General features: G+C 40.0%; 1 protein-coding gene across 3 annotated transcripts in view; it reads right to left on the bottom strand.

The window, feature by feature from the left end:
- CYB5R2 (cytochrome b5 reductase 2) overlaps nt 1-7742 on the bottom strand; it is a 41750-nt gene extending 34008 nt beyond the window's left edge. For all 3 annotated transcript variants that reach the window (XR_010884087.1, XM_067296164.1, XM_067296165.1), the window contains exons 1-7: nt 7679-7742; nt 7396-7539; nt 6594-6666; nt 3784-3890; nt 2479-2608; nt 959-1042; nt 187-272 (exon numbers count right to left, since the gene is read on the bottom strand). Coding sequence is in view for 2 of the 3 variants with exons in the window: in XM_067296164.1 (XP_067152265.1) it covers nt 187-272; nt 959-1042; nt 2479-2608; nt 3784-3890; nt 6594-6666; nt 7396-7539; nt 7679-7693 (639 nt within the window). In the remaining variant the exon portion in view is untranslated. The remainder of the gene's footprint in view (nt 1-186; nt 273-958; nt 1043-2478; nt 2609-3783; nt 3891-6593; nt 6667-7395; nt 7540-7678) is intronic.
- Between the last annotated feature and the right edge of the window lie 5495 nt (nt 7743-13237).

Here is a 13237-nt window from a genome sequence, read left to right as displayed (position 1 = left end):
ACCATCTCAGGTCATATTTTGTCATAAATGGATGACTGAATACAGATCCAGAGACTCTTGAAGAGTATGCTGCATGCAGAGCAGTATTTTTTCCAGGATTCAATGTCATATCAGTTTCAAAAGCACAGTGGGCAGCAAAAAAGGGGTCCATTAAAGAAGGACAAACAAAAGATTCGGTATATTCACCTGATTAGCAAAAAGAAGGTAACATTTTGTGGAGTCCTTAGGATCCTTTGTGATCTGACGGATCAGCTGCAACATAGGAGTTATTCCTGTTCAAAATAAAGCAGTTCAAAAACAAGCGTTTCCTTTGGTTCACATAAGGCTACAGTTTCAAGTTTTATTGTTTCCTTCCTTCAGTGGGAGCTTACTCTTTACAGGATTACATACTTCTGAACATCTAATCCATGTCAGATGTAGAGGTTGGGAGGTTTTGTTATCACAAATAGATTCAAAAACAACAACAACAAAATCCATGCTTGCATTTGGGGCTTCCCTCTTCAGCATTCTTTATCACATACAGTAACCTCAAAACATACTCCTAAAATATTTTTTTCTCATTGAGACCAAAGCTTAGAGAGGTGAAGTGACTTTTCTGAGGTCACAGAGTAAATCAAGACTGAAAACCCTGTGCTACCTCCCAGCACTGAGCTCAAGCCACCAGAATGCCCTGATATCACCAAACACTTGTGAAAAGAAATAAAAGCCGGATTCTGAATATCTCAGGATTAAAGAGGAAGGAAATCCTCTTTTGAGGGCAATCAACTCTTAAACAACATGACTTTGACTCAAGCATCAAATCCATGCAGCAGTGCAAGCAGTGTCAGGGAACAGCTTAGACTGTGACCAGGAAAGTGTTCTGCTACCAAAGTACAGAGTGTTCGATGCTCCTCACAAGCATCCGTGAAGATCTTTTCATTCTCTAGAGTCACCCTCCATATGATGAGAATAGTTTCACCTGTTCCTCCAGCTATCATCCCAAGATGCTTTACAAACTTCTTCTGTGCTTCAGACTTCTTATCAGGCTTGATAAAAAATGCACCTGGAAGAAATATTCAAAAGCTATAAGTAAATTACCTCCCAAAGAAAAATCGGAAAAAATTGAAAAGCTTCCATGGGAATAAAACACTATAGCCTACCAATTAACTAATTAGGACAGATCTTCTGGAAATGCCGAATGCGCTCAGCACAGCATTAAGCGCAAAGGGTAGAAACCACTTTATGTCTCTGTATATGCCAATCCTAGCTTTGAACAACCAATTTACTCTTTCCCTGTTACCCAGCATCATTTATAACAGACTCAAGGATTTCCACATCACTGCCTAGAATGACACTCAACAACTGTGAACACTAGCGCCATGGATCTAGCCATTTATATGTGTCCACATTCAACAGATTTGTACTAAATCAGCATCAAGGAAGAACGCCTAAAAAGATTAGAATCAGATATGTTGCAGCCCTGCACATTTCGATCAAGCTCTTTATTACTGTAATTCATTTCCAGCTAATGAGACCCTGTTGACACTGGCAGTCAGCTGAGTGACTACCTTCTAGTATTCTGTGTTGAGAAGACCTTGCTGATTTCTGCTCTACACTTGAGTGTGCTATTGCTTTAAAACTGTTATGAAATCAGACAGTCTGTAATTCAATTAATCTCCAGGAACCAAACCAAGTGGCAAGCCCCATGAAAAGTATTCTACGTGAAGAGCATTTGACACATCCAATCATCTTTTAAGAGACCCGTAACCAATAACAAGCCTTCCCAGCTACTCTATAGCAACCAAAGCAGAGCAAAAAAGGCACATCTGTAAAACATGGATCACTGGTTTCCTCTGACATATAATGGATTCAGTGTATTATTCATCATAAAAGCTCTCGATTCAAAAAAGTACTGAGCACTTACACCCCGAAGTAGGAACTTTAAGTGCAAAATCCCTCTTAAGATCAATGCAAAATCTTTTGGTCTTTTACATGTATCTTGAAAGAGGGTTACTTCTCCAAACTTATCATTCCCTCCCAGCCAACTCAAACCTGATTTAATAACAAAACAGAGCTGGCTCACAGTCAGTGGGTTATTCAGTAACAAGGCTGAGATTCCCAGACGGGCATTTTAGGCCACAATCTCCCTAGCTTAAGGTGCATCTGGAACATCTCTCTCCATGTATACATGCTCGAGTTATTTCCAACACAGTCTTCTCAGTGATATGCAACAACAGATTATTCAGATTTAATTATACTTCCTGTGAATTATATTTCACAGGAATGAAAGAACTAAGAGTACTTGTATTCTTAGTACAAGTATGTAGTACAAGTACTCTTTCCCTTCATAACCAGCTGGTCAAGATGTGGATTTTCTCTTTTCCATTTTGTTCAAAAAATTGTCTACAAAGTTGTCAAAGTTTAAAAAACACCTCTGAAAATAACCAATACAAGTTCCTCCCCTTTGCTCTCCCACCTTCCAAATTTATGTCACAGTACCTGCCCCTTTATAGACAAGGAGCCCATTTGGCCCTCTGAAGTCAATAACATCCCCAATCTTCATGTTGTCTAAGTACTGGGACATCTTCCCACCTTCTGGGAACTTGGGATTCACATTTTTGTAGTAGACCTGTAAAAATAATAATTTCTATGATGTCATCCATTATCTTTCCTGTAGGCAATACTACAAACTGAAGAATAATATATTACAGGTCTGAAATTTGGGATTGAGATCATTCTTCGCTCTGTTATCTGTTTGTGCCTTGCAATAGGAAGGAGCCAAAATAAGTAAAATGCTCTGTCATGCACATGTTTCTATGCCCTCTGCTAATAGCCAGGCTAACAGGAGTAGGTGGGAGGCAGATTACGTACTATGCCCTCATTTCACTATTCTTCCAGCAGTAACCTTGTGTTACCCCATTTTTGTAATCTCTCATTCTGAAAATGGCACTGCTGCATCTTTTTCTTTTCATGACTTTCCCAGAGGCTCCAACCATGTGATACCTTTTCACATTTCAAAGCATACTGGAAATATTAAGTAGTTAACAACAATTCACAATACCTGTAACATGAGGAACAGAGAAAACACACACACACACACACACACACACACACACACACACACACAAAAAAAACAGAAACAGAAGAAAAAAGCCTAAGGACAAACTCAATCTTACAAAAGGATTAGAAAATCCATAAATCCTGGGATCAGATCATCCTGCATTCTCTACCTTAAGAGATTTCCCCTGCTTCTGTATTCCAGAGTATATAATTATGGCAGCTTATTATCAATAAACCCATCAATTTATATCCCACCATTACTATCAATAAACCCATTAAAAGAACTTCTGAAGCTTACAGACATACAACTGCAACCTCTCTAGTGTCAGGGAAGATAGCAGGTCTTACTGATCTGTTTTCCACTTACAGCTACATATTAGCAATAAGTATTAGTAGCAGCATAGCCAGATTAAGGGAGAGTGATCACTGTTCATTTTGTTGCTAGAAAAATACTAGGAAAGTTCCTGCAGTATCGCCAAAGGAATGATTCCTTTCTCTATTTCCCTACCTCAGCTACCTCTTTGTGACAGGAAGATTTACAAGACAGAACTTATTTTTCAAGGATAATGTGGAACAAGTTGTTTGCCATGAAGCCATCGTATGTGAAAGAAGATCAATCAAAAAAACCTCTACATTTCACTGAAGTAAAACACTTTCCTTTCTAGGCAAAAATAATTTTGTACCTTTGTACAGTCATCATATCCAGTTAGCAATTTATCTATATTAAAGGAACCCAAAATTTACCTTTATAATTAAATCAACATAACCTTTTGTCTCATCACTGGAAACTGGGGTATAGGCTCGGATCACCAGATTACCATTGATTTTTGCAGAAAGGTAAACATGTTGGCCTAGGGAGAAAGAATTAAAATCTCATTATCTATTTTTCATCCCCTGGTTTCAAACTTTTTTCAGACCTAGAGAATAAGACAAGACAGAAGAACAGGTATTTTAACACCTTAAACACAAGCAATGATGGAAAAAATCTTTACAATATAAAAGCTGTATCAAACATCTATTCTCTGTTACTTTTACCTAGCCTCTGAATCTAGACAGAAAAAAAGTTTCTGTAAATAGCTGCACAATCCATGATTTTCATAGCACATTATTATCACAGCATACATCACACATGCACGTGTACACGCTCCTCCTCAAAATAAGAGCCAAAGAGCTGATTCTTTTCTCCAGTCACAACAAACTACCAAACTACATGGTAAATCTCCTTTATTTTTGTCCCTAAGAGATACTAGTTGTTACCCAAAGGCTGCTATAGATAATCAAAAAAATTTTGTCTGGCACGGTAAGTTTGGCTTTCCCCAACAGACACTGTGATACTGTTTTGTGTTACCTTACTTTGTATTATGTATTAACACCAGATATGTACTGTTGAAAAAGTAATCTATTTAATAACTATAACTTCTATAGCTTTTTTCCACTTTAAACAGGCAGTCAGCTGAGGGAACAAAATTTTACTAATTAACTTCCTCATGTTACACTTCCTCTGGTGTAAACACATGTTTTTTATAATCAAAGATACTTTCTGGAAACTCAACCACATAACATCCTTATAGCACCTACTTTGTGGGATTTTCTATTCTATAAATAGATTTGGTATTTAACTAATGAACATGTAGGATTTGGATTAGTGCTGCTACCCAGCTTGGTAAGTGTCAGTACAGCTCTTGTTCTTTTTTCAGAAACAGTCCGATTTCTGGAACACAGGAAAACAGAGGAGAACCAGTATGTTACAGAATCAAGGAAAAGACACTAGAAAGTAGGAAATTTACAATAAAATAGTAATACAAAAAGTTTGTTGCTCATTCACAAGCACTGACTACGCTTTGAGTTCTGCTGTTCATGTATACATTAACACAGTGAAAGTAAGGATGCATCAGTTCACGTATATAAAAAGTAAGTATTATGGTCTAATAGCAGCACTTTCTCAAAGCAAATTTTCCCAAAGATTCTGCACCAAGACATCATGAACAAAGCCTTTGGCCCACACTCTTTCACCACAGCTCCTGTCTCCATAACTGCAGGAACATGACCTAACTAACAGCTGCTGCTTCCACAGCAGCACTGAACTTGTATCCCTGCTCACTGCTGTCCCCAGAGTGCCTAACTCACCAGCCTAATGCTCCAGCACGCAGTCTCTAAAGGTACCTGTTTATTTCTGATGAGTAAGGGATCTGAAACACCTTGCCAAAACTAATCTCCTCAGCCAAATGGCATTAATCTACAGGGTCATATGTAAAAACAAAAAGTAGGAACAGTGCCATCAGAAAATACTTTATTTTTTAGCAAAATGATCCTGGTAAAAAGCAGAAGGCTAAAATCCCCAGAGAGCAATCTGGCTTGTGTAAAGTTTCAGGATCTTATTCCAACATTCTTAAGAATAAACTTGGGACAAGTGCAAACACGCACTGTGAAGCACTTCTCATACTCATTTACCATTTGTCTGGTTACACAGACAGTCCAATTACGCTTTCCCATACAAGCCAAAAGAGAGCCTTAAGAAAGACTGCTGCTCTTGACAGGCAGCATGCAAGAAGGATGTGCTCACAGCGTGGAAACAGGAAGACCTGGATGCTTGCAATACAGCAAGCAAAGCTGTCAAGCACAGTACAGGACAAACAGGCCTACATTATCTGCCACATTTGCAGATCAAAAAGGGAGACTTGCCCCTACATAGATTACAGTTAATTTAAGGTCCAAGGTTCAGTGCCACCACTTTTTCAGGGCACAGAAAACTGTGCCAATCCCAGTCCGAAATTAACTTTATGCTACAGAAGGCAAGCCAAAGTTGGAGGCATATATAAAACAAAGGTAAATGCATGCACAGAAAATGCTCTGAACATCGCAGCATCTTTTACATAGAGTAATCATATTTTCCCCATTGCTCTGCATACATTATTTACGAGCTTCCAAGGCAGAAGAGTTGTTCTTTCTCATCTAAGGGTGCAACTGTATTAGTCAAAAGCATGAGTACAGCTAACAGTAATATATCCATGAACAGCTTCCAACCAGCTACTCTGAGCAGTGCCAGCACATGGGAGCAGCAAACACAATTTGCAAGAGTACATTTTGGGCAACCTCCTCAGGTCTCCATTCTATTACAGCTATATTACTGTAAGCACCTGCTAGCTACTATAATTATTACAGCTAAGGTACAAACCCAACTGAGGGCACCACAGACCAAAAACAGAATGTATATAAGAAGTATTAACAACCTGGACAGACACCACCCTGTTTATGTCCTGACCAGTGGGTAATTCAGGCCCCAGTTCAGTTTCACTATTCTCATTCTAAAACTAAACCACACAACTTAGCACAAGAATAATAAAGTGCACACAAAAGATAAGAAATATGACCCACAGTGAAATCTAACATTTCCCTCTGACATTGTAGCTTTCAGATACAGTTTTTAACTCCTTGCTTTGCTGAGCACTAAATTCCCGTCTTCTTTGGAGAGGAAATTAGAGGACCTAGAGCTATGAAAAGAGATATAAATCCTAAAATCATAAATAAAAGTAGAGACATGTTTCAGTATTTACCTACAGGCAATCCTAATACATTATCTGGTGAAGGTAGCCCAAACCGGAATTTCTTAGTATCATGACTAATTTCCTAATGAAAAAAACAAGGAGATACAAAATGAGGTCACCCTCAAAAATCAATCTCAAAACCAACATGGTATGTTTTGGTGAACCTGTTCTTTGTCAGTATGCAAGGAAGGGATGCAGAAATGGCTTTGAAAATAAAGTTTAAACAGTAAGTTTTAGAGCCCAAGTCTTTTCCTCTTCAATAATGAGTGACTTTCGCCTGATTCTGCAATCCCTATAGCATCTTTACGTAAGCAAAGTATGTAAATCCTCTCTATTACCCAAGGCCATTAAGCACATTTCACACTTTGCAGCAGAGGCAAGACACAGCATGCAAAAGCACAGGTTGCTGGGCTCATCTCCCTTTGATGCACATCAGACAGCAACCAAGGGAGAAACATGGCTCCGATTTAGGATTTAAACACACAGAGAAATCAGTCCAACCTTTTTTTTGAAGTAATTACAGAAGCATAGCGTAGGCATAAAAGTTTTCAGGAACCCCCGGGTAACATCTCACCTTGGCTGCAGGCTCTCACCACCGCCCTCTGAGGGCAAGGCACGTTTCTCTGGCTCCCAGGCCCGGCGGAGCCCGCGACCAACCGCCGCCAACCGCCGCCTCCCCTCGGCCAACGGTCCGACCAACCGCCCCTCCCGTCCCGCGCCAACGGTCCGACCAACCGCCCCCCGCCCCGGGCCGGCGGTTGGCCGCGGTGGCGACGCCCCCATCGCCCCACGGCGGGGCTGCGCGGGGCACCTCTTTGTCCAGCAGCGGCAGCGGGTATTTCGCGTGCGGGTCCTGCAAAGTGACGGGGCCCTTCCTCCTCCGCCCTGCCCCTCTGGCCAGGAGCAGCAAGGCGGGCGCCGCTATCAGGACCACGGCGATGGCCACGGGGGCATACTGCAAAAAAAGAGCAGGCGCGGCCGCGGCGGTCAGGGGCAGCCCGCGCAGGGGGCGCGCAGGGGGCGCGCAGGGGCACCCCCGCCGCCGCCGCCCGGCCCCCCTCGCCCCCTCCCCTCCCTTCCCTGCCCGCCCTCACCCCCAGCGCCTCCATGGCGGCCGCCCGCAGCAGCCCCGGGCGAGCGCCGCTCCCGCTGCGACCCGGCCCGGCCCGCCCCCGGCGGGGCGGCACGAGCGGGGCCGGCGGGCGCCGGGGCAGGGCTGGCCGCGCCTGCCACCGCTTTCAGAGCCGAGCCCTGCAAGCAGCCAGCCCCACTGGGCATAAAACCGGGGACAGAAAAAGACACAAATCCAATGAACACGCACTCATGGCTACCGTTCTTTTTCCTCCTTTGCAGTCTCTTACCTCAATTCCCATTGCCATCATGTCCAAGCAGCAGAAAACAACTGATGCAGGAGTTCTGGTCCACTCCCAGTTTGCCAGTCTGTCCTTTAAAATAACAAAGTCGAAGCCCTCCAGGCAAAACAGCATGCAACCTGATAATCAAACAACAGAAAGTTCACAAGTAAAGAGGGTATCTTTCATTCAAGCCACAAGTACATTCAGGTAAAACTTGTTTTCATGCACAAACTTCCTCCCTCAAGACTGCAAATCCTAATGAAAGACCATTAAGCCTGCATCAAGATTAAAAGTAAGGAGTGCATTACAATGCGTGGGCACCCAGGGAGAGGCAGCGCTCATTGCCTGGCTTTGCATTTGCTATATTCTCTGCAGATTGCATGTTGCAGTACAGTCCACAGTCCATGTTGCCAAATACTGCCACTGCCAAATATTGGCAAACAAACAATTAACAAGGAAAGGAACCAGGAAAAGGAGGCAAGAAAGCTCAACTTCAGCCCATGTGGTGGGGGGGAATTATTTTCTATTTTCTTCTCCGTTCACTGGGCAAAAAATTTACATAGTGACAAGCAGTACTAACATATAACATTTGGTATCTATGGACTTCAGATTGCTCCCCCCAAAAGCATGAGACTATCATTCCATCTAGAGAGTGCAGAACAGGAGCACAGACCTGGTGACACACAAAAGTCAATTAAGAAAAAATACAAGTCTCTGAAGTCCAAGTCCATGCCGCTAGGTTCAGATTAGTTTATCTAAAATAAAAGCATGCCCATAGCACACCAACATCTTTGTAAGGAGGGAAAAAAAAAAAAAAACTGATCAAACCTATGGGGAAAGAATGCCAGAAATAACTTCACAGTGTACCAAGTTGTAGACATTGGTACAAGAAGGAAATAAAATAATACATTTGATGTATTAATTTTTGAAATGCTTGTATTGTGACTTCTAAAAAGAACTGAAAGAAAAATATATTCAGTCTCCTGTGTTACTGAGTATGGAAGGCCACAAGATTTACAGACACCATTCTTTTTAATCCTTTTGTTACCACTGGTTTTTCTCACCTGACTTCAAAAGCAAGGGAATCAAAACCAAAATATAATTCAATCCTCTGTTATGCAGGCTGCTGAAAACAGAGAGGCTCAGAGGGGTGTGTTATATTTCTGTTGAAGCAAATGAACTCCTTAAGTCAGCGTCACAGGTGGCCACTATCCTCAGAATATCAAAACTGAGCCCAGGAACTCCAGGCCTGAACCATTTTCCATGATTACAGGTACTAGATTCTCCCACCGAGGTGCTATGACCTCATATTTTCTTACAATAAGGTAATGGTACAGCTGGCAGCAGCTTTCCTCAGTGATGCTACCCTATATCCATGTGGCAATAAGCCACATGGCCTTTCTGAAAACTCAGGAGAGTAAACACAAAAACAACAGAAACAAGAAACATTCTTATTTTTCAGAATTTATCCTGAAGCCCACAGTATTTTTGTAATTTTAAAGACCGTTTTTAAACTAATTCTAAAGCAGGCTTTTAAAGCACATCTCCCCTTTCCAACAAAAGTTACAAAAATGTTTTAATAACTAAACCTGCAAAAGCTATCTAGAAGGTGTATCGCTGGCAATGTGTTTGGACTCCCAGCATGCGCATGCATGCACACATACAGAGCAGGCCTACCATTTCTAAGCAGGAAAACTTTTGGTCAACTTTTTGCTTGTGTTAACTAAAGGTCAGAACAAGATTTTTTTTTTGTACATAAACTTTTATTCTAAATATTTTGTTAAGTGCAGTGCCAGTGAACAATGCAATGAGCCTTCATTTGCTTCCATACAATGTTACAAAGATGACATTTCACCATTATATGCCAAAAGATTATTTTTATCCAGATTTTAAGCACTCGGGGAACCTGATTTGCTTTTAAGACTAGTATCCCACCTTTTGACTGTGGGGTTAAGAAACATCTCATGCAACTGTCAAGTAATTAAAGTGGGGTGAGTGGACTTTGTGTACATGGGAATCAGGTTCTGGTCATTGAGTACAAGAAGTTCTAGTTATATACACATTTTTTAAATTTTTCCTGAGTATTTTTTTCACATGACTTCTTTGACTCTAGCAACATTTTCCAAGCATCCATTGAATTAAATCAAATCCATAATCCATTGTGGCACATGCCAAATGCCCTTCTTACACAGTGAACAACAGTAATGCAATACATTGTAAGGTGTAAGTACCTGTCTTACATCTTTCAAATCCTTGCACATTTTGCACAAAAAGAATTGTATTTGCAAAACATCATGCTATGAATATAGATTAGCTGTGTGAATGCACATTATTAATTAACACACATTATTAATTAATGCATATTATTAATACAAATGTCTTAGTCCCAAATTCATTCCTTTTATTTTTCTTAAGTCTTGTAAATTATATGCAAAAACAATAGGTTGTAAAAGCATATGAAATAGTAACTGCCATCCTATATATTTGTATAGCATAGAGATATATCTGCTGCTCTCTCAGGCCTGAGCAATAGAGACCGATTTAACTCTGGTAGTAACAAAAAGGTATGCAAGTCTCCCAGCCCATTTATTTTCCAGCAGAGATCACTTATTTTTCCTGAAAGACAGTATCAAGTCAAATTTGATTTTGTAAAAACTAAAATACAATTCCATTACATGAACTCCATTGGAAGTAGTTGTTTATTTTTTAATTAGATTGCATTTGCATCACAAAACATTTCACATTTGTGTTACCACTAAAAGGTCCTGGCTGAAAAGACACAACAAACAAAAGCAAAACTAGACTACTTGTAAAGCCGTACTAGGAGACTTATGAAAAGTCAACATCGTATAATCAAGCAAAAAGTAAGTACCTTAACAATCAAATCACATATAAATAAAGTGACATCATCAATTTATCAGGCTATATGCACTACATTAAACAGGTCTAGCCCAACTGATACACCTGCAAGTCTGTCACCCCCCTTCTCCTTTTTTAAAACCTGAACACACCTACTGATATCCTTGTTTTAGATTAATATGCAGACAAAAACTTTACAGGTACTTTAAGTCATCTTGTTCCTGGTAGGCAAAACAGAATCAGGTCCAAGTGAGTAGACACATCTGCTCCCAGCAAAGTTAAACTGATAACATTTGCTAATAGCAACTGCCACTATAGTTGGACAGCAGTCAACTTCCACAACGAAAAATTGCAAAGGTTATTTTTCCGTTATTCCTTTCCAAAGATCTCTTCAAAGAGCTCATCAAAGAAAGAACATGCACAATCTACCAGGAATTTAATACAGTTGTGCCTTACACTTAGTCTTTGGAACTTATCTGAATTTGTCCATAGTCCTTCCAGCATGAAGTGTCTTCTAGTTTCACAGAAAGCACATGCTCCAGATTTTTTTGTGAGCTTTTTTCTGAAACTTTGCAATGGAGAGAAAAAGCTAGTCAAAGAGGCCTACCATATTCATTTGGGAATAAACTTAGAGGCAAAGAGTTTTTTTTTTTTTTTTTTTTTAATTTGGCTGCAGAATAAAATTATATATTTAAATAAATTAGAAGTTCTAAACTAATGTCATCAAAAGAACAGGATTACTGGCCCCAAACTCTCATACTGGAAATACATCTCTGAACACTTTGGCAGTAATATTAACAAAAGCAAAATGAGGTATTTTAATTCTATTCTATTTATTTTCCAGGCCATTGAGTCAAAGGACTTTTGTTACCTATTGTGCAATCACACTGATCTAGTTTTTAAACACTAAGACCAGGCACAGCACCATTTGCAAAGATAATTGGAACATGTCATCACAATTTCTTGTGTAAGTAACCATTTCGGCATTAAACAAACAGCTATTTGCCTTTAAGTGTGCTCAGTTTACAGTGCGTGAATGTGAATTACACAGTACCTGCTTAATTATATCTATAGTTTAATTAGAATATTTGTCAGTTCTTGCATGGTGCCAGAGGCTCTTGGCCTGGAACGCCTGTATTTTCAAACACTTTTATCTGTTTGAACAACAAGGTATTTGTTAAAATAGGAAATAATAGAGACTGTTTTCATTACTTAATGAGTGCATCCAACTTCTCCAAAAACTTGAAGAGCTGATGTTAATTTTTAATCAAAATATCAACTTTTCTTCAATCCAGAAATTTGGAATAGAGCAGGGAAAGTGGTTTATATCAGAGGACAACAAGCCAATACCTACTGCTTTGTCAACACATCTGTTAAATTCTGATGACTGTTACTGAAGTCCTGAACACAAGTATTTGGCATCTGCAAAAGATCTCAGTCATTTTCATTTTCATATTCCCTACAGGCACAGCAACATAACACATTAAAATATTGGACAAGTCATCCAGATGTCATTTAGACCTCAGTCAACAGTTCCATTTCTAAATGTGATTAAAAGATCTAAAATCAATGAGCACAGCTGATTTTAAACCATTCAATGAAATATTGACTTCAAAAAATTATAGTTAAAACTTAACCCAATGAACTGGATTCTCTTGTCTCTAAGTCAACCAGAATTATTGCAAGCAATGGAATAAAGTGGGCACACAGTTGATGCAAGAGAAAGGTTAGGTCGAGTAAAGGAAACATATCCCAAACATCCCAGAATGTGGACAAGTTACTGAAAAGATGTAGATGGTTGAGATCACTATTTCCACCCGGTACAGTCCTTACCATACAGAATTCCCTACATTCAAAAGAAGTCATTTAATGTCTAGAAAACACCCATCAGAGAATTTTCATCTTAACAGCAAGCCATGAAAGTCTTTCAAAATACAGAAGCCAATATGTGGGGCTTTGCACTGATGGACAGTTCCACTGTGAAGGCGGACCAGAAGGTGGTCATGCAAGTGACTCTGGGTCACTGCTGAGTTTATCTTACACCTTGAAAGCCTGAGCAGTTTTGGAGGTGCCATCTCTGTTATTACCTCTCTGTCTTGTTATGCCTTCTCTGCATTTGATAGCTTTTATGAAAAGTACAAATTATAAAAAAGAGCCAGAAAAATGAGTATTTTACACTGCACTGCAATTCAGCTTCTTGCTGGAGCAGCTGTTACTATTATCACAAGCATCAGTGGCCAGGTTTCTCAGCTGGTAAATTGTAACACTCAAATCAGTGAGATCAGGCCCATGAGGACCATCATTTAGGCACGTTAAAAATACCCTTTTCCCAGCAATTAGGTTGATTCACATCATTAATCACTACACCATGTTCTTCTGTTCCTCAGTGATTCACTACTACTGCCACTGCCCAGGTCCTCTCAGAGTCAGAGGTAACAC

This window comes from Apteryx mantelli, chromosome 4 (assembly GCF_036417845.1).
Source record: "Apteryx mantelli isolate bAptMan1 chromosome 4, bAptMan1.hap1, whole genome shotgun sequence".
Taxonomy (NCBI): Eukaryota; Metazoa; Chordata; class Aves; order Apterygiformes; family Apterygidae; genus Apteryx; species Apteryx mantelli.
Note: the sequence above shows the minus strand (reverse complement) of the source record. Positions and strands in the feature narration are given on the sequence as shown.